Source organism: Grampus griseus (assembly GCF_964374135.1).
Source record: "Grampus griseus genome assembly, chromosome: 17".
Lineage (NCBI taxonomy): Eukaryota > Metazoa > Chordata > Mammalia > Artiodactyla > Delphinidae > Grampus > Grampus griseus.
In genome coordinates this window covers 8630693-8656835 of record NC_139011.1, presented here as the reverse complement: position 1 = coordinate 8656835, position 26143 = coordinate 8630693, and the positions used below count along the sequence as shown (strand labels likewise).

General features: G+C 41.2%; 1 protein-coding gene across 2 annotated transcripts in view; it reads right to left on the bottom strand.

Annotated features, from left to right (window-relative positions):
- The window catches only part of DNAAF11 (dynein axonemal assembly factor 11), a 77965-nt gene that overhangs the window by 34692 nt on the left and 17130 nt on the right, over positions 1-26143 (bottom strand). Inside the window, exons 4-10 of one of the 2 annotated variants that reach the window (XM_082674953.1) lie at positions 20406-20581; positions 14790-15016; positions 9300-9491; positions 7741-7818; positions 4651-4716; positions 1253-1322; positions 464-559 (exon numbers count right to left, since the gene is read on the bottom strand). In XM_082674953.1, coding sequence (XP_082531079.1) covers positions 464-559; positions 1253-1322; positions 4651-4716; positions 7741-7818; positions 9300-9491; positions 14790-15016; positions 20406-20581 — 905 coding nt within the window. The remainder of the gene's footprint in view (positions 1-463; positions 560-1252; positions 1323-4650; positions 4717-7740; positions 7819-9299; positions 9492-14789; positions 15017-20405; positions 20582-26143) is intronic. The other variant, XM_082674954.1, reaches the window with a different exon arrangement.

Genomic DNA, 26143 nt, shown 5'->3' with positions numbered 1-26143 from the left:
ATCTTTCTTAAAAGCGATATTAGGAAAAAGAAGCCCAGAACCAGGTTAATAACTTGCCTAAAGTCACGAATCTAGTAAGCTCAATATCTGGAATTCAACCACACTTTTTTTAAGAGACCCAAGGCCTACTACATCTCCTTTCAAAGTTATTGGTAAGGAAAGTACTGATTACCATGTGCCGGGCATGCTCATGGCGCCTGTGATCTACGCACCCCTCCTCCACACTCTGGTCTGCCAGGTAGGAAGGCTGGGAGGCAGGAACTGCAGGTAGGAGGAGTTACAACAGTCACAGCGCCCCGGTCCCAGCTCTCCCTTCTCACAGGCCTTTGTTCTCCTACCTGAGCTGGTCCAAGTACATTTTCTGGCTCTCTCAGCCCAAAAGACCTTGATCACAAGTCATCAGGAGCCCTGGCAGGTTACGTTCCTCTAGGAACTTGAGGTTTGAACAAATGAGGCTACCTACCTTGGGCATGTAGACCACCAGATGCCCTGTTGTCTGAGCTCTTTTAGCAGAGCTGCTATCAGGTTTGACTTCTGCAGGAAGGACAAGCTGAAATGGCTGAAAGCAAACAGGAAGTGTGGAGAGTGAGTGCGTATTACACGAGGGGGTTACTTTAAGAGGTGTTTTCATTACAAATTTAAGATTCACCATTTATTTAAAAAATCTGCTTAGGCTTATCAGGGAAAAAATAAAATATGGGCAATGCTTGATATGCATGAACGATTTTACGAATTTTAATTAATTGTCTGAGGAACAGTTAGTCACAGATCGTGACTGGTCCATTTATGAGAACATGACTGAAAAAGGATTTATAGATAAAACTTCTTGTCATAAAACATCAACACATTTCCATTTTAATGTCTTCAAGCTAACTGATATGAAAGCTCAGAATCAGCAAAAACTACTATTTCAAAAGTGATAAAGTTACAGTTGCTGTGAATGAAATCACTGACAATTTTAAATGGGTGTATTATTTTAAATGGGTACATTATTTAAATATAACTTCAAGCATAGGCTACCCATACATGACCATCTTATCAGCTCTGAAAAAAGTACTAACAAAACAAACACAGGTTAAAAATACAAATTTTATCATACCACTCCCGTCATTTAAAATCGTGTCTAAAAAAACAGCACTCTGACTGGGTTTCTCTTTTTCTATTTTAAAATCACTTAAATCTGTTTTGAGGCAAGCTAGTTTGATTCAAGGCTGAGCTTCTGAAACGGGGACAGCCCAAAGGTTACACTTACCTTTCCCTTGACCATCACTCGCACGTAAGTTGGTTGTACATCAACATCGATTAAAGAGGTGTCCATATACCTTCAAAATTCAACAACCGAGTGTTATAATTTTCAAAACCATTTAAAGAAGTGTAAATACAAAGTCCCACTTGAGGGACCATTTTAAGTGAAGAAAGTTTACAATTTCCATGCTAAACAGGTCTTAGAATATTCATCTTAAATTCATGCCCAGACCGCCGGAAATTCAACATATCAGCAATTTCATTTTTAGACCCACAAGTACACTTGGCATTGATTGCCCCTTACCCCAAAATATCTGCGGCCTGAAACACCAGAGGTTTGCAGAGAACGGCTTGCCAGGCTCCTTCATGAATATTTTATTTTAAGCCCCTAAGGCTGACTTGAATAGCCAGGAATGCTGAATCCACTAAGCTCCTGCGTCCTTAGGGCTCTCGATTCCCTGCAGCTGTTCTGCAGCTGCCCCATCCTACCTCTCCCGGAAGACTGGCTCCGGAAGCCCATCCTGCCCAGCAAGCCCAGCTCTCTCCCTCTATGGCAGTGACCTCAGGACTGGGGGCAATTGTTCTCCTACACTTCGCGAGCAGAGGAAAGGTTTAGATTCCACATCACTCATTAAAATAAGAAGTTTGGCCAAATGATTATTTTTATACATGTTAAAATATTTGAAAATGCAGCGATGATTCAAAAATCACAAACATCATGGCAGGTAGGACGATACAGGGGTGACAGGCTCAGGTTTTAGCCACACAGGCTTGTGAGGACTGACTCCACCTTCCCCTTCCTGCTTTATTACCCTGGACCACATTCCTTAACCTTTCTAAGCCTCTGTCTCCTCACCTGTAAAATGAGGATACAAATAGTGCCTATCCCCTAAGATTGCTAAGAAGACACGTGCACCATGCCTAGTACATAGTTAGTGGTAATAAAGCATTGTTACAATTAATGAAAAATTAAAATAATAAAAAGTAGAGTCAGGTTTTCCTACAACTTCATGTTTATTATCTACCACTTTAACTATGGATTACAGATTCTTTTTTGTGCTTAGGGCCGCCTAAAGTTCCTCTGCCCCGACCTACAGGGGTTTTGCATGTGCTGTTCTCCTCTGCCTAAAATAATCTTCTACCAGTCCTTCGTAGAGCTCGCTACATCTTATCCTTCAATTTTCAGTGCTCACGTCCCTGGCTTTCCCTTTTTCTCCAGCCATCCCCTACACCGCCAACCACCAGACTACACACACCATTGTTCTCCATCCCTGAACTCTGTCCTTTTCCCGTACGGCACTCTTCTCCCTTTGTAATTACCTATTAGATGCCTGCCTATGTATTGTCTGCCATCCCCACTGGGCCGTAAACCCAGGAGAGCAGGGACTGTATTCAGAACAGGCTGGTTACAGTCTCCCAGTGCGTGGCATGTAGCAGGCATTCTACAGCTATTGGAAGAAATAGAAGCAGGAAGCATACACGAATGCATGAACTTTCATGCATACATCCATGTGCCAATGAAGATAACAAGGAATTTTAGTGTAATAGTTTGGACAGAATCATGCGAATGGAAGGATTTTTCTACTTAGACAGGAGAAATATCACCAGTCCTTGAAAAGGTACATGCACGGGGAAATGAGGAAAGTTTTCATCTGAGGATTAATGTTAAGTAGCTAATCGAGCTAAAAGGAGAAAGAGGCACACATTCACTGAACTCCAGGAATAAGGCCTAAAAATGGAAAGGACTTAAAAGGATGAAAAAGGGAATGTTTAACTGAAAAACAGCAGAAAGGGAAGCTCAGGGAGTTGGAGCAACAGAGAACGTGCAGTCAGCTGGAGGAGGGCTGGAATGGAAGGCAGCGCTTCTTAAAGGCAGGTAACCTGGCAGCAAGTGGGCAGAAGGACTGTTGGAGGCGTGGGAGACGCAGCTGAGTGTGATGAGGGAGGACTGCACTGAGAGCCGGCCCCCATTCACGCCGGCCAAAGATGGACACACCCCAAGTGCCCGTCAGTGGGTGAACGGATAAACAAAAAGGTGGTCTCTCCATTCAATGGAATATTATTCAGCCATGAATATGCTACAACATGGATGAACCCTGAAGACATTATACTGAGTGAAAGAAACCAGACACAAAGGCCAGATCTGATTCATTTATATGAAATACCCAGAATGGGCAAACTATGGAGACAGAAAGCAGATGAGTGGTTGCCAGGGGAAGGGGGGAAATGAAGAGTGACTGCTTATGGGGTACGGGGTTTCCTTATGTGTGAGAAAATTTCCTGGAAGTAGATAGTGGTAATGGTGTCACAACATTGTGAATTTACTGAATGCCACTGAGTTGTACAATTGAAAGGGTTGAAATAGTGAATTTTAAGTTATGTGTATTTTATCACAATTAAAGAAACAAAGTTGGACCTAAGACTGAGGGTTCACATTCTGGCTTCTCCAATTACCATGTTTACTTTCACAAGACTCACCCTCCTTGGGTAATCCCAGGATAACAATCTCTCCCATGCCACTGGGTTACTGAGAAGTTAAATGAGATACAGCATGTAATAAAATCCCTCAAAAATAGAAATGCCTTTATTACAACTCATGAATGTAAATGTTCATTGATTCCATCGTCAAAATCATTCATTCATTCATCCATTTACTCCTGTACTTACTGAGCTCCTAACGGGTGTCAGGCACTGTTTTAGGTGTTAGAGACATAAAGAGGTAGGAACAAAAAAATAAAAGTTTCTGCCTCAACTACACATGTTTCAAAATACAGGTAAATTGAGAGTTTGTCAGGTAGAAATAAAAAAGCAGGGAGAGGTGGAAGGATGTGCTGAGGCAGGGGTGGTACTGGTCTATACTGGATGGTGAGGCAGAGAGGCCTCTATAATAAAGTGACATCTGAACAGAGGCCTGAAGGGCATGAGGACACCTAGCGTGAGAGTGATACAGGCAGAGGGAGGCACAAGGACAAAAGTACTGGGGCCTCGGTGGGTCTGAAAGGGCTGGAGAAGCAGAAAGGTCCTGAACGTGGATCCTGAAATCATCAGCAGGACAGAGGAAGTGAGCCAGGACCTGGAATCTTCAAGGAGGGAGGCAGATGGCCCGGGTGTCTTTAAATGGCTTCAACAAGGAAGCGTGGAAGGTGACGCAGGCTGATGGTGTGAATGTCACAGCTGTGGACAGTTGTGGGTTGGGGGAGAGCAGCTGTCAGGATGCGGGAATGAGGGGTAAGCAAGCAGGGAGTGTGGGGGTGAAACCAGTTAGGATGTAGGACGTGGCCTGGGAAGAGGGGGCAGCCAGTGATAAAGAGGCCGCTGTTCATGTTTAAGAACTCAAGGGGCTGTGACTGAGAATGAAAATAGCAAGAAATGCCATGAAATAAATGCATAATAAAAGGTCTTTACCTATATACAGCCAGGTCCAGGACGATCTGGTTACGCTTTTCATCATCTCTCAAAGAGAAGTCAAGTCTAAGGAATAATCCATGTGGGGGGGGGGGAAGAGGATGTTTTTAGCGATACTTTATAGATAACCCCATCCCAGTATCAAAAGAAAATTTGATAAAAACTATGTCATAATCTTCAACGACAAACTTATTTTGGTAGCTGGTCAATAAAATCTGTTAGTTTAAAAATTTCAAAAGAAACCTACAACATATTCATAAATTATTCCTGTTTACATTGTTTCAATATGAGAATCCTGAACTACATAAAAAAAAAAAAATTAGCATCAGTGCAGAGACAGAGACACCTGGTGGTTAAAGTTTTCTTTTCCATTTCATTTGGGTTTGCAAGAAGCAAACTAAAACACAGAATTATTGATGGGGAATTACATGTTGCATTTGCTTGCCCTTATCCAGCATTCCATTAAGTTTTAAGCAGTCTTGTCTTTTTTCGTCTCCTTTCATTGGTGACCTTTCCCTAGCCCCCGGAAATGCTGAGATGCTGCCCATGACCTATCACTTCCATTTTATAGAAGAAGAAACAGGCTCAGAGAGGCTGACGTAGCTGGGAAAGAGGTCATGTGAGCCTTGGAGGCAGGATTTCAAATCTCAGCTGTACCCTGAGATTGAGTCCTAGGTATAACTTCCATACTGTCGATGTACTGTTCAGAATTACTTGGTTAATTTTATTTTGAATGTTTCACTTATCATATTACTCTGCAAAGTATAATACCGCAACAATATTAAAGAATGTAGGCTAGATTGTTTGGAGAAATGTAAGGTTGTCCCCCAGGTGTGGCTGCCAGCAGGATGTCTGCTTGTGGCGGTCACTCTCACTTGCTTTCAACACTCCTGCCCGGCAGGACCTCTTCAGGTGCTCCAATGACCCACGCATTCTCGATCTCATCTCTGGCGCTTTCCTATATGCTTTCTCCTCTGCCTTGCTTGCTTATTCCCCCATGCTCCAGCCACCAGCTTCAACTCTCCCGTCATCCATCTCTTGAAAGGTAATTTCAGGGAGGTTTTCTATGGCAGAGACTGATATTCCCCACTGTCTGCTCCCCCTTTATCCATAGTAACAGGGTCCCTGATTTTAATGAGGAATATGGCTCTGCAGGGTAAAGACCACATTCCCCAGCCTCCCTGGCAGCTAGATGAGATCATGTGATTTAATTCCGTAAAGAAAATGTGGTTTGGTGCTTTCCAGGAATTTTCCTTAAGAGAGGGGGTGTGTGCCACTTAACAGGCTATTGCAACCATCCAGGCAAGAGGAGGTTGACTTCCTCTAAGGTGGTGGCAATGGAGTGAATGAGAAGGGGTGGGATTCTGGTAATTCTGAAGGAAGAGCTCACTGATAACAGGAGGGAGAGAAGAATTGAGGATGAATCCGAGGTTTTGGTCTTGATACCCAGTGGATGCTCACTCCTGAGCTGGAGGACCTCTGAGGACCTGATGGTACGTGGTTGTGGGGATAGAAGTGAGGATGTCTGCTTTAGCCACGATAAGCCTACGACACATAGTTTATATCCACACAGGAGAGCAGATAGCTAGGTGCATATACAAGTCTTGAGCTCAGGGAAGAGGTTGGGTCTGGTTGTAAGTAAAGGAAGGATAATGTTGAAATCATGGGATTTGGTGAGATCTCGAAAGAGTGAATGTGGAAAGAGAAGATAGCTGAGGAGTTTGCCCCAGAGCACTTAGGAGACAAGACAGAAAGGATCCAGCAAGGCAGAAGATGAGAAGGTAGTAGGGTCAAAGAATCAGAAGCAAAGGGAAGAACCTGTTTGGAGAAGGAAAGTATGATCAATCTGGGCAAATCTGTTAGGTTAAGTAGATGGCTGAGATTTGAAAAGATGTGACTGAATATAGAAATGACGTGAACATGGAATATAAAAACGATGGGACTGCAGAAGCTTCTGTGGTCTCACTAGGGGCACGCAGAGCCCAGAGGGTCTCCCTCAAGCCCTGCTGTAGCCTGAAGAGACAGTCTCCCCACTAGATTTTTAAGTTCCTTGAAGGCAGAAATCTGTCATATTCACTTCTGTATCCCCAGGGATTAGCATCATGTGTTGTGCTGCATTCATGACTTCTGGATAAAGAAGGTGTGTGTGTGTGTGTGTGTGTGTGTGTGTGTGTGTGTGTGTGTGTGTGTGTGTGGTGGGGTGAGGTGGGGGTGAGATTATGAACTTGATCATGGAAACCACTAGAAATGGGCTAGCACGGGCAAGTCAGACACACCACCTATTACCTACGTGGCCTTGGGCAAGTCATTCACCTCTCAGTTCAAGTTTTTGACCTGTGAAGAAGAAATACTGCCTACCACACAAGACTGCTGTGAAGGTGACGTGAATGACGCCTAGGAGTGATTTAGGACAGCACCTCTTCTATTGTGGTAACAGCACAGCAAACGAAATGATCAAAGTAAACAGGTTCTGAGCAATGAAGCCAACAAGATCGAGTTCGTAGGGTTTTTGATCTGTACTTTGACTAGAAAAGGCCTTTTCCGCCTGCTTTCTAGTTTAAAATTTAAAAACAGCTAGATACCACTATACATGAGGACTTCCAGTTGGAATATTTTTCTTCTCTCATCAACTCCATCGAGGTATTTATATCAATTTCTTTCCTTAGCTCTCGAATGCTTTGCAGGTGTGTTCCAGAGTATAAGGTAGGCGTATAGGAGATCTATCAGTATCCTCAGCCAGCTTGTTCATGGCAGAGTTTTAAAAATTAAGAAACACAACAATAATGCACTTGGAATTTTCAGGCCTAAAACTGTACATGGTTCAAGGTTTCAGGAGACACAGAATAACTAAGATTTCCATACGTCAAGGTCATGTTTTGGATGCCAAGAAAACGAAATATAACATTACACACTTGAAAGCATAATGATGTTCTGCTTTCAAATACACACAAAATGACATTCTTATTAGGCTCATCAAGTTTGTTAAGAGTGGTCAGATATATTCTCTGCAGAACAAACGTGTCATTGAAACCATCGTATGACCAACACCACACATTCTGCTTCTTCAAGTCTCCACTCGGCCTCACTTACTTGGGCTCATTTACATTCAGGGCTCTCCCATCCTCACAGATCAGCACCCTGGGTGGTTTCACTTTCTTCTTTTTTTCACTTAATATTAGGGGTAGGTGGGAACAAGGGGCGGGAGAGAGAAAAAAATAAACAAAGATAATATAAAAGCAATTAATGTGTGAAACAGTTTAAGAAAAAATAATCAGGTATTTGTGAATACATCAGCAATTCACTGTGATGAAGTCCACTGCTGGGAACTGACAATCGAGCCACATTTTTGCGTGATTATATCTATATCTGTAAAGCGAAAATGTGACCAAGACAATTTGCCAGATAATTCGAATGGGGGAGAAAACTCCTTTTCATGAGATAGCCACGAATATTTAAATGAGTCTATTTTATGCATGATTTACTCAGCTAACTGTTAATTCCCCATTTGTGTATACATCTTCTACTTTAGCTAAAATTACAGTTTTTAAAATGCCAAATAGAAGCTATTTTATAGAAATAAAAATACCAGTACATAGGATCTACATAAAAGGATGTCTATCACAGCATTATCTACAGTGGCAAAACCTTGGAACCATCAAGAATGTCCATCAATGGAGGAATGATTGGATTGACTGTGGTACATTCATGCTATGAAATATTTTGCGGCTATTGAAAAATGTGTTCACTCTTTACCTACTCGTCTAGAAAGTTATAGAAAAGTGTTGATGATGATTTAGTGAGAACAAATAAAATGTAAGTCCACTTTTGTTTTTAAGAAAAGACCCTCAATCCTACGTTTGCAGAAATCATTTATATGATTGTAGCAGGTGGTGGAAGTTCTGGTAGGATGGACCCAAGCCTGCTAACTCTTATTACCATGAAGGGGCAGAGGTAGGAGGAAAATAAATGGAGCAAAGAGGAAAGATTCATGGAATAACATGAAAGAACATGTAGAACATAAATTCTGTTTATTTAAACACTTACTGAAAATACATAAGAACTTTAAAAAGGCATATATGGACAAGCTCTAGAAGATCAGATGGACAAATCTGTTTAGATGACAGAACTGCAGGCAATTCTTCATCTTGGATTTCTGTTGTTCTTTTAATACAGATTTTATGTCATTTAACTTTATTTTACAATGTAAATTTATTCACATTTTTCTGGATCTTAAACTGGGTTCTCAGGTCCAATTAAGTTCATGTTTCCATGAACTACATTATTCTCCATGACACAGGACAATTAGAGGGCATTCAGAAGAGGAAAACATCTCAGGAACCCATTAGATCGTGTAGACTACAGCACACTGAACAGAATGACTTGGATAACTAGTATCTGTAAACCAGGTCAGGCTCTTATCTGACACATTTAAAGTTGTTAAAAAGCTAAGGTCATAGAAACAAAACCCTACCTAAAATGCCTCGATTCATGACATCCTAAAGAAGGGTTAGTAGATAACACTTCAACAAAAAGCTGAAATTAGAAAAAGCAAAGTCTGTGTTTGATAGCTAACACAGATAATGGGTAAAACAAGGTACAATCATGAAAATATACTCCATCACTCTCAATGACAGGATAAAATGGAATACCTTAATTTTTCTTGGTCTTTCCGTTGTTTCTCCATATGTCTCAGAGTTTCCAATCTAGATTCAGGGGTATACAAAGAGGGCTTATTCCAGAATTCCAGGTCGTCTTCACCGCTGTCTAATTTCTTTTTCTTACATTCCTCTTCTTGTATTTCTGGTGCCTGGACGTCGTCTTTGCTCTCTTCAGAAGATGGGCTAGAAAAGAACACAGGGCACGTTAAAACCAATAATAATGGACGTTTGAGTTTCATCCTGAATGCTGCCCCTTAAATATCTATATTTTGTGTGTGTGTTACCTTCTTACCTTTGAATGACAAAATGTGTCTGAAAGAGAGCCTATCTGAGCCAAGTTGGAGGAAATTAGTGCCACAGCATTGGGGCAGGCCCACTTCATCTATCACCAGGAATACTGCAGTAATCACGTTCAAGGGTTCATAGACCTGGTCGATGTGAGTCACCTGGGGAGCTTTATACACAGTACAGATTCCTGGGCTCCCACCAGAGTCTCTCCAGTTGATTTGAAGTGGGGTCCAGGACCCTTGCTTTACAATATTTTGCAGTAGGTTCTGATGATCAGACAAACTCAGGGACCACTGGGCCTTAGCAATCACTCCACCTCCAGTCTTGCACCCTTCAATTCCATCCTCCACCCTGCTCCCAGAGGAATCTTTCTTAAAAATTTAATCATATTATTTCCAGGCTCTTTAATGATTCTCTACCTCTAAAATTCTCCAGTGGGATACATGAGATCGCCCATGGTATGGCCTCTAACTACTCCACTTTTCATGGGTAACTTTGGATTTTGTAGCTTTATATGGCAATGGTGCTCTGCTCTCTTTTTTATTCATGTTTTGTGGACTGTCAGAGAATTACATGATGTCTCTATATGGCATCAAATAAGTATTATATGATATTCAACATTCATTCAGCATGGATTCAAGTAATATTTATTGTCTTTCTGTGTACCAGGCACCAGAGAGACAGTTCTAGTCAAGATAGACAGCAACATTACTTACAGGAGACTCTATTCTAGCAGACAGAAAAGGACATCATTCAAACAGCACACAATTAGGAGAGGCTTTCTCCCCTCACCTCTCCCTAGAATATGCTCTGTTACAAAATGACATTAAATGAAAAAATCTACAGGAAGCCTTTAGAACCAAGTATGGCAAATAGTAAGTACTCATTAAATGTTAGATTTTGTTATTGTTGTTACTGAAATGAGATGACACAAAATGCTCATTTAGTTGACCTTCAAATAAGATGCTTTTTGAAAGGAGGGACAAAAACTACCAGAAAATGAAATTTAAATAGTGTAAACGGAACACAGTAAAATCTGCTTAGATACCTTACGTATTATAAAATGCAACTAGACAGTTTTATAAGCAAAATAGAGCAAATTACTGAAAATAAATGCTTTGCCACATAGCTATGGTTCTTTACAGTACTGGAAAAAAAACCAATCTATTAAGGTAATCTGTAATATTCTACAATATTTTAGCTAATGGCCACTGAAATAATTGGTTTCATTCTCATTAAAAAAATTTTGTTTGGCAAACAGAAACAAACTCACAGACATAGAAAACAAACTTATGGTTACCAAAGGGGAAAGGTGGGGGGAAGGATAAATTAAGAGTTTGTGAGACAGATACACACTACTATATATAAAATAGATAAGCAACAAGGATCTACTATGTAGCACAGGGAACTATATTCAGCATCTTGTAATAAGCTATAATGGAAAAGAATCTGAAAAAGAATATATATATATAACTGAATCACTTTGCTGTACACCTAAAACTAACACAACATTGTAAATCAGCTATACCTCAATAAAAAATTGAAAAAAAAATATGTGGACAAAGTGAGTTTGTTCTAGAAATTCAAGGATGGTTTAATATTGAAAAATCTATTAATGTTAATTCAACACAACAACAGGAAAACATGATTATCTCAACAGATGCAGAAAAAGCATTCAATAAAAATCCAGTATCCATGATGATAAAAGCTGTTCATCAACTTGGAAGAAAAGAAAACTAACTTAATTCTACCAAAGCCTCACAGGAATCATTATACTTAATGATGAGGAATTGGAAACATTCTTTTAAAAGTCAGGAGCAAGATAACAGACACCCATTCTTACTGCTATTATTCTACCTCGTACTGGAGGCTCAGCAGGCACCATAAAAAATAAAAAGCAGAGGTAGAAGGATTGGAAAACAATTTTAAGTTGCTGTTTATTAAAAAAATGGGTTTTTCTACATAGAAAACACAGGCTAACACAGACTAACTGCTGCATCTTTTTAAAAAGTTCAGCAAGATTGCATAATACAGTATCAGTACACAGAAACCATTTGTCTCTATATACATCAGAAAGACCCAAGTAAAAGCCTATTTTTGGGCTTCCCTGGTGGCGCAGTGGTTGAGAATCTGCCTGCTAATGAAGGGGACGCGGGTTCGAGCCCTGGTCTGGGAGGATCCCACATACCGCGGAGCAACTAGGCCCGTGAGCCACAACTACTGAGCCTGCACGTCTGGATCCTGTGCTCCGCAAAAAGAGAGGCCGCGACAGTGAGAGGCCCGCGCACCACAATGAAGAGTGGCCCCCGCTCGCTGGAACTAGAGAAAGCCCTCACACAGAAACGAAGACCCAACACAGCAAAAATAAATAAATAAATTAATAAACTCCTACCCCCAACATAAAAAAAATAATAAAAATAAAAAAAAATAAAGGAATACTCCACAAGATGGAATCATTTCAATCAATTAAAAAAAAAGCCTATTTTTAAAATCCCATTCTACAAGATACTTAGAAATAAATCTAATAAGAAATGGTGTAAAACCTTTATAGAGAAAAATTATAAAAACTTATTGAAGGACTCAGAAGAAGGTCTAAATAAATAGAGCTATTACAAAGTTCAGAAAGGAAAGAATCAATGCCCTGAAGATGTCAACTTTCCCCTTATTAACGTGTAAACTAAATTCAATTTCAACCAAAATTACACTAGGGATCTGGGGGGAATTTGAATGGCAGATTCTAAAATTCTCACAGAAGAGTAAAAAAGAGTCAAGAAGAGCCAAGATAATTTTGAAACACGAAAATATTTCCTACCAAAGATCAAGATTTATAGAAATTTAAACCATGTGGAGGTACTCCCATGGAGGAGTCCAGAGAGCCCAGAAATGGGCCCATGAATCACGAGAAGAGGGTATATAATACGGGAGAAGAATAGAATGACAATTATTAATCAATGGGGCACAAACAAACAAACCTGTGTGGGAAGTGATTAGCACCCTACCCCACACTGCTGTGAAGTTATTCCAGATAGACAGATATGACACTGGGGTATTGAAAATTTTCATAAACAAGATCAGAAAAGACTTCTAAATTCTATAAAACAAGCACTTATCAAAATTAAACCCAAGTCACAGACAGAGAGAAGATACTTGCAAAGCTCATAAGGACTAAAGAATTTGCATCTAGAATATAAAAGAACTATCAATTAGTCAGAAAAAAAAGTACAATTTATTTAAAATATGCGGAGGTCTTGAATAGAAGAAATCTGAAAAGCCAATAAACATATAAGAAGACATTTAAGGGCTTCTCTGGTGGCGCAGTGGTTGAGAGTCTGCCTGCCAATGCGGGGGACACGGGTTCGTGCCCTTGTCTGGGAAGATCCCACATGCTGCGGCTCCACAACGGGAGAGGCCACAACAGTGAGAGGCCCACGTACCGCAAAAAAAAAAAAAAAAAAAGAAGACATTTAAGATACTGAAACTGACTCGTCATTCTAGAAATTCAAATTAAAACATTAGATGCTATTTAACAACCAACTTGATTAGCCAATGTTTTAAGAGATCACATTATCTACTACTGGCAAAGATTAGGAACTCTCCCATACTGCTGATACATGAGTTAAAATTAGTACACTTTAAAAAACAATTGGGCAATGCATATAAAGTCGAAAAGATGTTTATAATTAATATGTAGCAATTGCTGAATACACTACAGAAACTTCCATACTAGCACAAGGAGATGTGTGCCCCATTGTCTGAAAAAAACAAGAAAGGGAAAACCACAGATTGTTGGAGCTGGTGCATATTCTGATTGGTCAGGAATAAAGAATTGCTGCTAAATATTCTGAATATTACCTCTGGGATAAACTGTGATTTATTCATTCGATGGAATTTTATTGCACAGTTAGAATGAATGAACTAGTTCTACGTGTCTTCATATGCATAAATCTCAAAAACATAATACTGAATGAAAAGCAAAGCTGTAGAAAGATATTCATGCTAAAAAACAACAACATGACACTACTCTTGTTTAAGGAGGCATAATTACGTAGTAAATACATTACAATATGGATGGGATCAACATTATACCAAACACATACTAACTTTAGGATGGTGGACACCATGGAGGATGAAAGGAGGAGTGGGATGGGGGAGAAATACTTAAGGAGCTTCTCCTCTATTGATATTTTATTTCTCATTTAAAAATAAAAGATCCAGGGACATCCCTGGCAGTCCAGTGGTTAAGATTCTGCGCTTCTGCTACAGGGGGTGTAGCTCTGAAACCTGGTCAGGGGACTAAGATTTTGCGTGCTGTGTGGCACGCCCGAAAAAAAATAATAATGAAGTGAAGTGAAATGAAATGAAATAAAATAAAATAAGATCCAAAGCAAACATGCGAACTATTGACATTTATTATTAAGCTGCCTATTTATTTTTCTAACATTTATGTACATCTGAAATATTTTATAATTATTATTTTCTCAAGCTTAAGAGATTCTGTTACAAAATATTTAAAGCTTTTGTTGTGTGGAATCAAATCACCTGACTATAGGTGCAATTCTCTTAAAATAAGCAAGAATGAAAAATTCATGCTTGTAAAAATGACCAATTAGGGGCTTATTAATCGCATTAAAGATGTATTCATTACATAATTCACAAAACAGAACATCTTATGATGTAATCAAAATTATTCAATTTATAAATGTGGTTTGTATTTAACTTTTCTAAAATATTCCTACTTTATAAATCAAAGTACACCTGTTAATTTCTTTCCTGTGCATCTTTTAAAGAGATTTGTCTGAAGATAATTTTAGATGCAAATTAAAGTTGCTAGTTTGAAAAGGCTTTAAGGGAGGCAAGCCTCACAGAATTGTCACAAACAATGGGATGAACATACATCGTCTTCACCCAAAATTCACATCATAATTTATTCTTCAAATCAGTTGTCTGGAATATAAGTGAAACTGTGAACACCTTGGGAAGAGAACTTTTTAACACAAGTTAACTAGAAAGTACACTCTATTAAGTTACATACAGAGTAGTATTTAGTGGTTATTCAATGTTCTTTCCTGCATTGTGGTAACATACAGCCCTTCACAATAGGAAATGAAAGGTTTTTATTTCTGCTTTTTGGTTTTACCTTGTAAAACAGGAGGATATTGACAATTTTTAAAAAGAAAAAAAAAAGTTACATACAGAGTAGCACTGATATCTGTGTACCAACGTCCGTCAAAGCCTGTGTGTCTTCCCTCCCTCTCGCCTTTGTTTTCCTCCTCCTGCAGTTTCCTCTGAGCCTCTTCCTTGTCCTTGGCTCGTTTGAGGCAGTAAGCTTTCTCCTGCTCTCTGATTTGTTGTTCAACTACTGGAAAGTCCTGTAATGCCTGAATCCTTTCTGAACGCTCAATTTCTTTACCATCCAACCACTGGAATAAAAAACAGCCAACACAGTGCATTTATTCAAAAGTCACCATTTGAATCAGCCCCAAGCAGACTTTGCTTGCAAGATGAGAAGTAATAAATTATGCACCTTAGTGATATGGAATTAAAAGCAAAGTAATGGGAACCGTCAGAAACTTTGATCTAAATCAATGTTTACTTCATACAATTAACACAGTTTACAAAGTATCTTTACTGGTAATAATAATAAGTAGGTCTCCTGTTGAAACTGATTATTAATGACAAGCTCCCAAAATATAGTAATTTTATAACTGCTCACTATGTAAAGAATTTCAGTGCCTCAAGTCAAGTCCCCAATGCTCTCTACAAAAAAGGGCCTCGTACATCACACAAAATTGAGCTCTATTGCAAATGAGCCCATGTTCTACCCTTGACAAGACATAGAGAATGTATTATTAATTCTTATGGTCACTGTTTTCATCTGGTACCTCTATAGGGATTGTTCCAAATTGAAATATTAAAAACACCAACCCAAAATCTGAAGGTTCAAAGCTACCAATTTAGAGATGCCTACTTATTTACTGAGCCTTTTTCTACAAAGAGAGGTGAGGTATTTAGAAAAGTGTGGTAGGCAGAATAATGGTCCCCCAAGAATGTCCACTTTCTAATCCCTGTGAATGTTACCTTCCATGGTAAAAATGACTTTGCAGATGCGATTAAGTTAAGGATGTTAAAATGGGGAGATTATCCTGGATTATCTGGGTGGGCCGGATGTAATCACATGGGTCTTTATAAAGGAAAGAAGGCAGCAGAAGTGTCAGGGTCAGAGTTAGGGAGAGGTCTGAAGATGCTACACGGCTGGCCTTAAAGATGGAGGAAGGGGCAGGGACTCAAAAATGCAGGCACCCTCTAGAAGCTGAGAAATGCAGGGAAACAAAATTTCCTCTGAAGCCTGCAAAAGGAGCAGAGTCTTGCCAACACCACAATCTTAGATTCTGACCTCCAAAACAAAGAGTATATATTTGTGTTGTTTTAAACCACTGAGTTTGTGGTCATTCATTACCACAGCAAAAGGAAACTAACACAAACAAATAGAAAACACACAAAGATGGAGTTAAATATGAATTTTAAAAAATTATCAGGAGCAGTTATGGGCTTCCCTGGTGGTGCAGTGGTTAAGAATCCACCTGCCAACGCAGGGGACACGGGTTCAAGCCCTGGTCCTGGAAGATCCCACATGCCGCGGAGCAACTAAGCCCGTGCGCCACAACTACTGAGTCTGCGCCCTAGAGCCCACGAGCCACAACTACTGAAGCCCACGTGCCTACAGCCCATGCTCCGTAACAAGAGAAGCCACCGCAATGAGAAGCACGCACGCCGCAGCGAAGAGTAGCCTCCACTCGCCGCAGCTAGAGAAAAGCCCGCGTGCAGCAACAAAGACCCAACGCAGCCAAAAAAATAAATAAATAAAATAAAATAAATAAATTAAAAAATAATAAAAAATAAAAATTGTCAGGAGCAGTTAATTAAAAATCAAAATTATAATGTCGCTATTTGGAAAAAAAATAATTTAAAGTAGGTTTTGGTCATAAGAACTCATATGGCTGCTGTAGATGGGCGGCAGAATTGGCTCTGAGCTTGCTGGCGGCCAAAGTAAAACAGAAAAACATCATCGGTGAAGCGATTTTTGCTTTCTTTACTGAGAAAATATACTCGTTTCTAGCTTCTCTCTAATACTTAGTTCTAAAACATATTTCTAAAGTAGAGTTTCTTAGTGGAGATCTTGAGAGATGTCACGCATTGTTTCTGTAGTAACAAGTCCATACATAACAGTCTTCACAAAGCTGTCTCTTCTAAGATCCTTCAGTGAAAGGTGAGGCCATAATGATAAAATAGAATTCAATAAAACCTATTATTTAAGGAGGTAAGTAATTGTGGTCTAAGTACTTAGCCTTTTTTTTTTTTTTTTGGTAATTAACTTCATTTAAGCTAGGGTTAAGATCTAAGCAATTCTGAGACTGTGGTTAAGACTCTGAACTTCCACTGCAGGGGGTGCAGGTTCGATCCCTGGTCAAGGAACTAAGATCCCACATGCTGCACAGAGCGGCCAAAAAAAAAAAAAAAAAAAAAAACAATTTGGAAAATTCTGGATAAATATAATTTCTTTCACTGGAATTTTGATGAACATTGCGAAGAAGGTGATATATTCTCTTACCTGTAACTAGGATGTAAGGATTTAAGTATTAACTTTATATATATACATATATAGTATTATATATAACATATATATATATTTCCTTATACTTGGGTTAAATAAACATTGATATAATTTAGACCTACTGTTTCTAAAAGATTATGACCAATAAACCCCTTGTCACCAATACAGGCAGGAAGCAGAAGACCTCATACTGGGAACTGATGACAAATTTGAGATGCTGTCACATGTATGCCAGCACCTGTTCTCGGGGCCTTCTTATTGGATCTCAGGTTTTTGAAGACTTTTGTTAGGTAGTTTTCAAAATTGGCCTAAGTTTTCTTCAGTCCAAAATCACAGCTGAATTCAGAAGGGCTGATGAACTGAGAGATTAAGTTTTAGGCTGTGCATTGCAGTATTCCTTGATCTTTATTCACTTAGAGTTCTTGCAACACAGAGGCAGAGTGTCTACGTTTCTTGATAATAATTGCACGTGTGCTTCAGCAAAGAAGAGAAAGAGAAACTAAGATTTATTGAGGGCTCAGAGAACTTCTTTAAAGTAGGAATTATTAATCCATTATAGATTAGAAAAATGAGGCATGCAACTCACGGGTAGCAGAGACATGAGTCCTATCCTGGTTTGTCTGCTACAAAACTTTTCCCACTAGGCTACAGTGCCTACTTACCACCTGGAGTGGCTCAGACACTAGGAAGAGGATAGTTGAAAAGGGCTGAATCTCCTCACATGTCTTGTGCATGTCTGTCTAAATAACTACTCTGTTGTTATGAGTTAAATTGTGTTTCCCCCAAAAAAAGTTATGTTGAAGTCCTGACCCCCGGTACCTCAGAATGTAACCTTATTTGGAAATAGGGTCCCTGCCGATGTAATCAGTTAAGATGAGATTATTCTGCAGTAGCGTGGGCCCCTAATCCAACAGGACTGGTGTCCTTAAAAAAAGATGGGAGTGACGCTTCCACAAGCCAAAGAAAGTCAAAGCTTGCCAGGACCCACCAGAAGCTGGGAGAAAGGCATGGAACAGATGCTGCCTCACAGACTCAGAAGCAACCAACCCACACCTTGATCTAGAACTTCTAGTGTCCAGAACAATGAGATAAATTCCTGATGTTCAAGCCACCCCGTTTGCAGAACTTTGTTATGGCAGCCCTAGGAAAATAATACATCTGTTAGTGCAACTCCTGTCAAGTAGGTCACAAACTTTCAATGGAATGGTAACTAAGACCCTAAAATTTATCAAGCTGTTTTTAAATACTAGTAAACACATTTATGAATACTATATTTCAAAGGGAGGCTGTTGCCTGTTGTAACAGCTTATTCAGAACAGTCTTTCTGAAAGGAAAGACTGGACCTGAAGCCTGTACATTAACCCAGACAGAAGCAGTGAGTGTGGTTATGGTGTGAAAGGTGGGCTATTAGGTTCAAATCCCACCAGGGTCACTTGCCAGGTGTGTCACCTTAAACAAGCAGCATCAGCTTTCCAAGGCCTGGCTCCCTCATCTCAGAATGCACCTAATCATCTCCCTGCAAGAGGCCGGGAGTATCAGAGATGCTGTGTCCAAAGCACCTGGAACAACCCTGGCCCATGCTTCAGGCACCTGTCTGATGGCTCTCACATACCCCTAGCCCAGGCACTGCAGAGTTGACAGGGGGCCCAGCTGTGATGACAGTCCCTGCACCCTTCCAGGGAGATGGTTCACAGCATCCATTTTCTCTGAAATTCTGGTTCTCATCAGTTCATTTTTTTAGGAAGTCATTGTACAATGATGATCAGCCTGGGTTATGTTTGATCTACCTCATCATTCATTCTACATATATATTCTAGATTCAATTACCTGAATCACTCCTTCTCTTAATCAAAGAAACTTTACATTAGAAGAAATGTGTTCTATCAATCCAGCAATTTTGACTACACAGAACACAGCAGTCTAAAAACAAATGTCCTCTGAGGATAGAGGAAAAGGACTGTTAGAAAGCCAGGGCCTCCATGCATTCTCTCTGCAGAAGCAAAATGCTGTCCCTGCTGCTGGAGGGACACCAAGAGGACGTGACCGCTGGATGGCCTGCGACTGGACCTGGCCAATCACAGGCTCCTCACCCCCTCCCCTGTCCTTGGAATGTACCTTCTGTCCGCTGCTCCCACACTAGGAGCGGTTCCAAGGGTGCAGCCTTGAGACAGTAAGGCTCTGTTGAGACCCTCTGGACGGTGTACGTGACTGAACCCAGTTAAGGCCTCTCTATAAACCTGTAAGATTATGGCAGGCAGGCGAGAGATCTACTCATCCTGTTGCCCAAAACAAGCTTGGTAAGTAGGTTTTCTTGCTTATTAAACCTGCCACCTACGCATCTGGAGTCCTGCCTCTTTCTTTGGTCTCTCCTTGCCCTCCGTGCATGGGGGCCAGTTTCAGATTTCACCTGGGAAGCTCCCGAGGTTTCAAACCAACACATGCAGGTCAGGAACTCCTGGAATTACATGGACTTTAATATTACTACTTAAATATTCTCAGGTGTATGATTTCTCTAGAAACCATGTGTTGTTTCCCAGTACCAAAAGTATCGAATATGGGGAGATTTGGCATAAGAAATTAACACACAGAGCAGTGGTTCTCAAATGAGGTCCCTGGACCGGTAGCAACAGCATCACCTGAAAACCTGTTAGAAATACAAATTCTTGGGTGCCCATCAGACCTACTGAATCAGAAACTCTGGGGGAGGGGCCCAGCGAACCCCATCTAAGTACTCCAAAGCATACCAGAGTTTGAGAATTACTAACATAGCGAATGAGTTAATAGAAAGCAATAGTAAGAAATAATACTTTAAAAAGCACAGTAGTTTAAGACTGTGAAATACAAAGGTATATAGCTGTCGCCACCTCAAAAGTCCTAAACTTTTGGTTTGCTACTAGTAATAAGGAACGCTCTTTGTAACAATGACTTGAACTCACCAAGAAAGTTCAATTAAACTGTGTGTGTTCTGAATGAGAAAGGAGAAAAGCATGCAATTTATTTTTCAAAGGTTTATTAAAGCTATAATATTAAAACAACTTCAAAGGTTCAGTGAGCCAAAGACTCGGTTTTGATTTTCTGGAATATTCCATCCTCTAAAACAACACATTCTCTGAAAATGCTGTGAATAAATCAGGAATCACTGCAGTTGCTTGTTTTCATTTTTCTGAGAACTTTGTATCACTGAAAAAAAAGCATACCTTTAGTTGTTGCAGAGCTGCCACCACGAACTGTCTGTAGCCGTCAAAGTCAGCGCAGGGGTTTCCCATGAGGAAGAGCTCCTTCAGGTGGATGTTGTGTTGAAGGGTTTTCACACTGCTCAGCTCACCAATGAAATTTACCGTCAAGTCAAGCTTTGTCAGCCCTTCGCATCCTGCTGAGAGAAATGAAAAGAAAAAAAAGCCAGAAAAATCACACAGGCAGTAAAATGTGTACAATAACACATCATAGAAATAACAGTTGCAATATTTTAAGTCTGTTGATTAACTGCACTGCTTACCAAGAAGTGGTTTTTCAGAAACCTCAGAGAGGCTTAGTCTTGACTCACTTTTCTATCTGTGTCTCCCCTTACTTTCTTTCTTTTTTATTTATTTATTTATTTATTTTTGCGGTACACGGGTCTCTCACTGTTTTGGCCTCTCCCATTGCGGATCACAAGCTCCGGACGTGCAGGCTCAGTGGCCATGGCTCACGGGCCCAGCCACTCCGCAGCATGTGGGATCCTCCCGGACCGGGGCACGAACCCGCGTCCCCTGCATCGGCAGGCGGACTCTCAACCACTGCGCCACCAGGAAAGTCCTCCCCTTACTTTCAACCCCTTAGTCCCTCCAGCCAAAGGAAATCATTTTCCTGCCCGTATCCATAAGCTCTGGGCTGTTCACATTTAGATTTGGTCACTATCTGGCGTGACCGCATCATGTTGACAAATCTAATGGAGCCTCTTCAATGCACCATGTCACTAGAAGAGTCTGCTGCATGTGGCACAATCGACCATGGACTGTCTCTTAAATCTCTCAACTGTCTTGAAACTCTGATGCTACTCTTTCCTTGTCCTCCTTTGCAATGAAGTCTATTCCTCTTGATCTCTTTTGCAGGCTTTTCCACCCCATCAATGTGATGGAGATTTCCATCCTTGACCCAATATTTCCTTTCCTTATGGTCTTGATAACAGTAGTCATGCCCACTGGTTTTACTAACCCCAGATTCTGATGACTCCCAAACAATAACCCCATGTCTGACCACCCAAGTGAACATCACACTCCTGTTTCTACATGCCCGCAAGACATACCACATTCAACATGTCCAGACTGAAGTCTCCATATTTTCTCTCACTCTGTACTCCTCAAGACAGCTTTTCTGCCTTCTTTACATCTAAACTCCATCGACGTCATCACCATTTTGGTATCAGATGTGATTCAACACCAAGAGTCAAGTCAGGGTTAACTAGGAAGTTAACCTAAACTATCCTCTTAGTCCCTTCATGTCATCAGTCATCAAGCCATGCAGATCTTAAGTCCTAACTTCTTTTTACATACTTCTTGTCCACTATAATCCTATTACCAGTATTCCAGTTCAGGTTCCTGTCACCTTTTGCATGCAATATGGTGTATCTCCTAACTCGTCTCCCTATTTTGAGAACATAGGAAAGAAGGAAGGAAGGAAAGACGGACAAAAGGGAGAGAGAAAGAAAAGGTTTGTCAAGGTGGTTGCTCCTCTTCCCCGCTCTTTCCTTTCCCTTCCCTTTCCTTCTCTTCCCTTCCTTTCAGAACAACTAATTCCTAAAGCCATCAGGGACGCAAAGTAAAGGAGGAGTAGAGAGGCGAGCGATAGCTACGTTGGTCCAGAGCAGAGTGGTGGAGCCCACACAGGATGAGGACGGTGTGCAGAGGGCTGCCCCGTGCTGGAAGCCGGGGCCCCAGCAGTGAGGGGCATCCCAGGTGCAGGTGGTCTGGCACGAGGGCAGGAGCCCAAGCCCAGTGAGGAAGGCATCCCTGCAGAGAGGGATGGTGGGTAGGAACCTGGGCAGGATGAAAAGAGCATCCACACCAAAGACAGCCAGCCATGGGGTGTCAGTGCAGACAGGATGGTACCAACAAGGAAGGGCAGCCTGACTTGAGGAATCAGAGCCCAAGGAAGGTAGGGAGGGTGTCCTCACATGACACCCAGCAAGAGGCATCGGAGACCAAGTAGAGTGAAGAGGGGTCCGCAGGGGAGCAGCGCCATGAGCAAGGTGTCAGAGTTCGAGGAGGGCGAGGTGGATACCCTAACGAGGGCTAGCGTGGGGATTGAGAGCGTAAGCCAGGGGAAGAAGGCGCCCGCGGAGGGGCCCACCTAGGGTTGGGCACGGAGATCAAGCAGGGCAAGGAGCGTGAGCCATGGACGGGCCGCGCGGAGCGGTGTCAGAGCTCAAGCTGGCTGAAAAGACAGTAAAGAAGCCTAATGCCCTGGGTCAGAGAGGAACGTCCCAGCCAAACTCTTGCTGAGTTCCTCACCCACAAAACTGGGTGGCGAAAGAAAGCTGTTTCAAGGCACTGAGTCCTGGGGTGTTGTTTTTCTTTCACTGCAATAGATAACTGGAACTGTGAGGCAAATAAGCTAAGAAATGAACAAAGTTCAACAAAGCTACCAAGTGGGGACGGGAACCGAATCCCAGGTCTGCCCAGCTGAAAAGCCTCTCTGAACCTGTCCACTAGAAGTTCTCTTTGCCGACGTCAGCTGTTTATTACTAACGTCATGACCATGACCATGACCATCACCGCAAAACTCTCATGCTAAAGCTCTGTGGGACACAGTGTTGCGTCTCTAAGCACAAGCGGTTGTAGTCATACCCTTGTGAGGGGTGAGCTGAGGCCTGCAATTCCTACATGGATGGAGAGAGCCAGACCAGCCATCCTCTGGTGGGAGGAGAAAGGGGGAGCAAGAAAGGCCAGAGGTTAGACGTGGGTCAGCAGGCACGTGAGCGTGACCACTCCCCCCAACAAAGCGTTCATTCAAAACACCAGTCACCACAGATGGGCCCATATCCCGTGTCTCATTATGATATCCCGTTATGTGACTCGAAAACATAAGCAAGGCGGATAGACAGGGATAAAGAACCTCGGGGGCAGCGAGTGAGAACAAAATCTGCACTTGCCACGTAGGAGGTCAATAGACGATGCCTAAAATGAGAGAGTAGAGGACGCCTGGTGTAAGCAGGTTACTTGGAAACATGCAGCAGAAGAAGGAAGGGGAGTGGATGGCGGTCGCCTCTAGGGGGCAGGACTGGGGGGTCTGGCGGCATTGACAAGAGGTATGTTCTTCAACACGAGTATAGATATCACTTTGACTTTTGAGACTGTCTATTGCGTTACTATGGTAAAATATGAATTCCTGAAAAGCCGAATAACCAAAATGCACAAGAACAAATAAATACTTTTATCATATTCCAGACTCAGCTACACAGGTGAAGGAAATTCAGAAACTTCGTATCTTCAAAAATAAATTTTAAATATGTTGGAAAGGTTATGAGATTAAAAAAATATATATATATATTTTCAGCATTCAATTTGTCAATACACAAAATAGGCTCTTAAGTGTTTTTTTTTTTTTTCTCTTGATCCAGAATTTCATTGGGGAGGAAAAGGTCCCAATCAAATACCTCAACTGGAAACAGGTAATTTGTACAAAGCTGTTCAGAACAGTTCTATTCACAAGAGCAAACATAATTAAAAACACTTCAAGCACCAAACAATAAGGAGTTATTTAAAGCACATCAACATATTTGATAATTCAGTCATTAAAGCATAGTGATGTGAATGAACTAAGCCACTATATGAAGAATGAATATGAAACTAGACATATAAATATAATTAAGTTTATATCTCTGTGCCTGTATGTCTGTTTTACAATGGCCAAAAAAAAATGTTAGATGGATTTTATGAAGTGTAAAGATATATTTGGGGTAGTCTGACTTAAGATACAGGTTACCTGGTATTTCTTAAGTTGACTTTGGGAGACTCTGAGAGATATTTTAATTATGTTTTTCTTCCATATGAGAAAAGACTGACATTTGAAAGACTCCAACAAGCTCAAAAATTCATATAATTTTTGGATTTTGCTGTAATTTTGTAGATGCAGAACCCTCCAAATGTTCATTACATTTTTCAAAGTGATGAATCTTAATTTTTCTTCTACTAGGCCTACACATAAGAAATTAAACCACATCTGCCATTTGAAAGAACTATTCTTGCTGAACTAGACAGGCTTGAGAAAACCTCCCTCCTTCAACTGAGTCCCACCCTTCAGCCCCTGTTCTGTGAAGCTCGAGCTCAGTGGCCCACGGGGGTCTAAAGGTCACTGAAACCAACATGCTGATTTCCCAAGAGGGAGAGTTGACACTAATAGAAACCCCATCTCTCCTTCCAGGTTTTAAGGGTGGGAGAGGAGGGGTGGGATGGAAAAAAATCTTGGTGAATTCACAACAAGGAAAAAAGAAAAAGAAGGATACAGTTATGTTTTGCCATGCAGCAAAACAAACAAAGAAAAATCCAACTTACGTTTTAAATTATACTGAGATTTACTCAAGTATGTGAGCTGAGTATATATATATCCAACTTCCTCCTCTCTTCCTCAAACATTTAAAATTAAACAACAAGTGCATATTTACCAAAAGATAAGACACCCATCCCTCCCTACTGCCCATCTCCCCAAACATATCCTCAGACAACCCTGAGCCCGGTGCATCCGTATTAGAGCTGGAAGGCAGAGGACCAAAAGGAAGAAGTGTCCACTGTGGACCAAGTTCTCAAAGCTCAAAAAGACGATAGTGACAATACTGTCCTCTAGTGGTTGGTGGCCGACACATACCGCAAAAATAGAACTCCACATCCTTTCAGATACTGCTTTCTTAATGCAAATAACAAGCCAACTGAGAATGAGAGTTTTAATTATTTCTCTGACATTATAGATAGATATTTCACTACTAAAAACCATAGATGTAGAGCAATTTTTTTTAAGTTTTCTTTTTTAATTTATTTATTTTTGGCTGCGTTGGGTCTTCCCTGCGATGCGCAGGCTTCTCTTTGCAGTGGCTTCTCTTGTTGCCGAGCATGGGCTCTAGGCGCGTGGGCTTCAGTAGCTGTGGCATGTGGGCTCAGTAGTTGTGGCTCACGGGCTCCAGAGCACAGGCTCAGTAGTTGTGGTGCACGGGCTTAGTTGCTCCGCAGCATCTGGGATCTTCCCAGACCAGGGCTCGAACCCGTGTTCCCGGCATTGGCGGGCGGATTCTTAACCACTGTGCCACCAGGGAAGCGGTAGTGCAAATTCTGTTATTTCATTTGTTCACATGTGGATATGGTAACAGGGCTGGAGAGTGGTAGCTGGGAAAGAGCAAAGGCTCCATTTCTAATGCAGAAAAATGCCAATAATGGAAAGAACCGTCTCAGTTCCAGCACTGATGATGGTTTGGGGGCTTTGACAGTGATGACATTTCAGGTTTTGAGGATGCACATTAAAAATGTATGATGAATATTTATGCCTTTATTGATACATGACCTCGATGGCCCCTGAAATACCGATGTCTACACTAGGAGACAAATAGGCTAAAATCCAACAGGACTTAAATAATGTCCTCCTAATTTTAGCTCTTGGAAGATGGGAGTGGGGTGGGGAGAGGAGCTTGCCTGCCTCTGCCCCAAGCCCCTGCCCACCCACACAGAGCCCACAGTGACCCTGCCAGCCAGGCCAGAGGCTGGATGTGGAAACACCACCTCACAACTGCAGAATAAGGCCACACAGCCACCTAATCAACCAAATTCTTTGTGGTTATCAACAGACACCAAGTGTTATTAGACATTTTGAAAAAAAATAACAGCACAGAATAGAAGCCTGCAAAGTAAAATAGGAAACCTCCCAGAATAACAAGACAAAGAGGTTTTAATCGCGGTGATGGTTTCACATG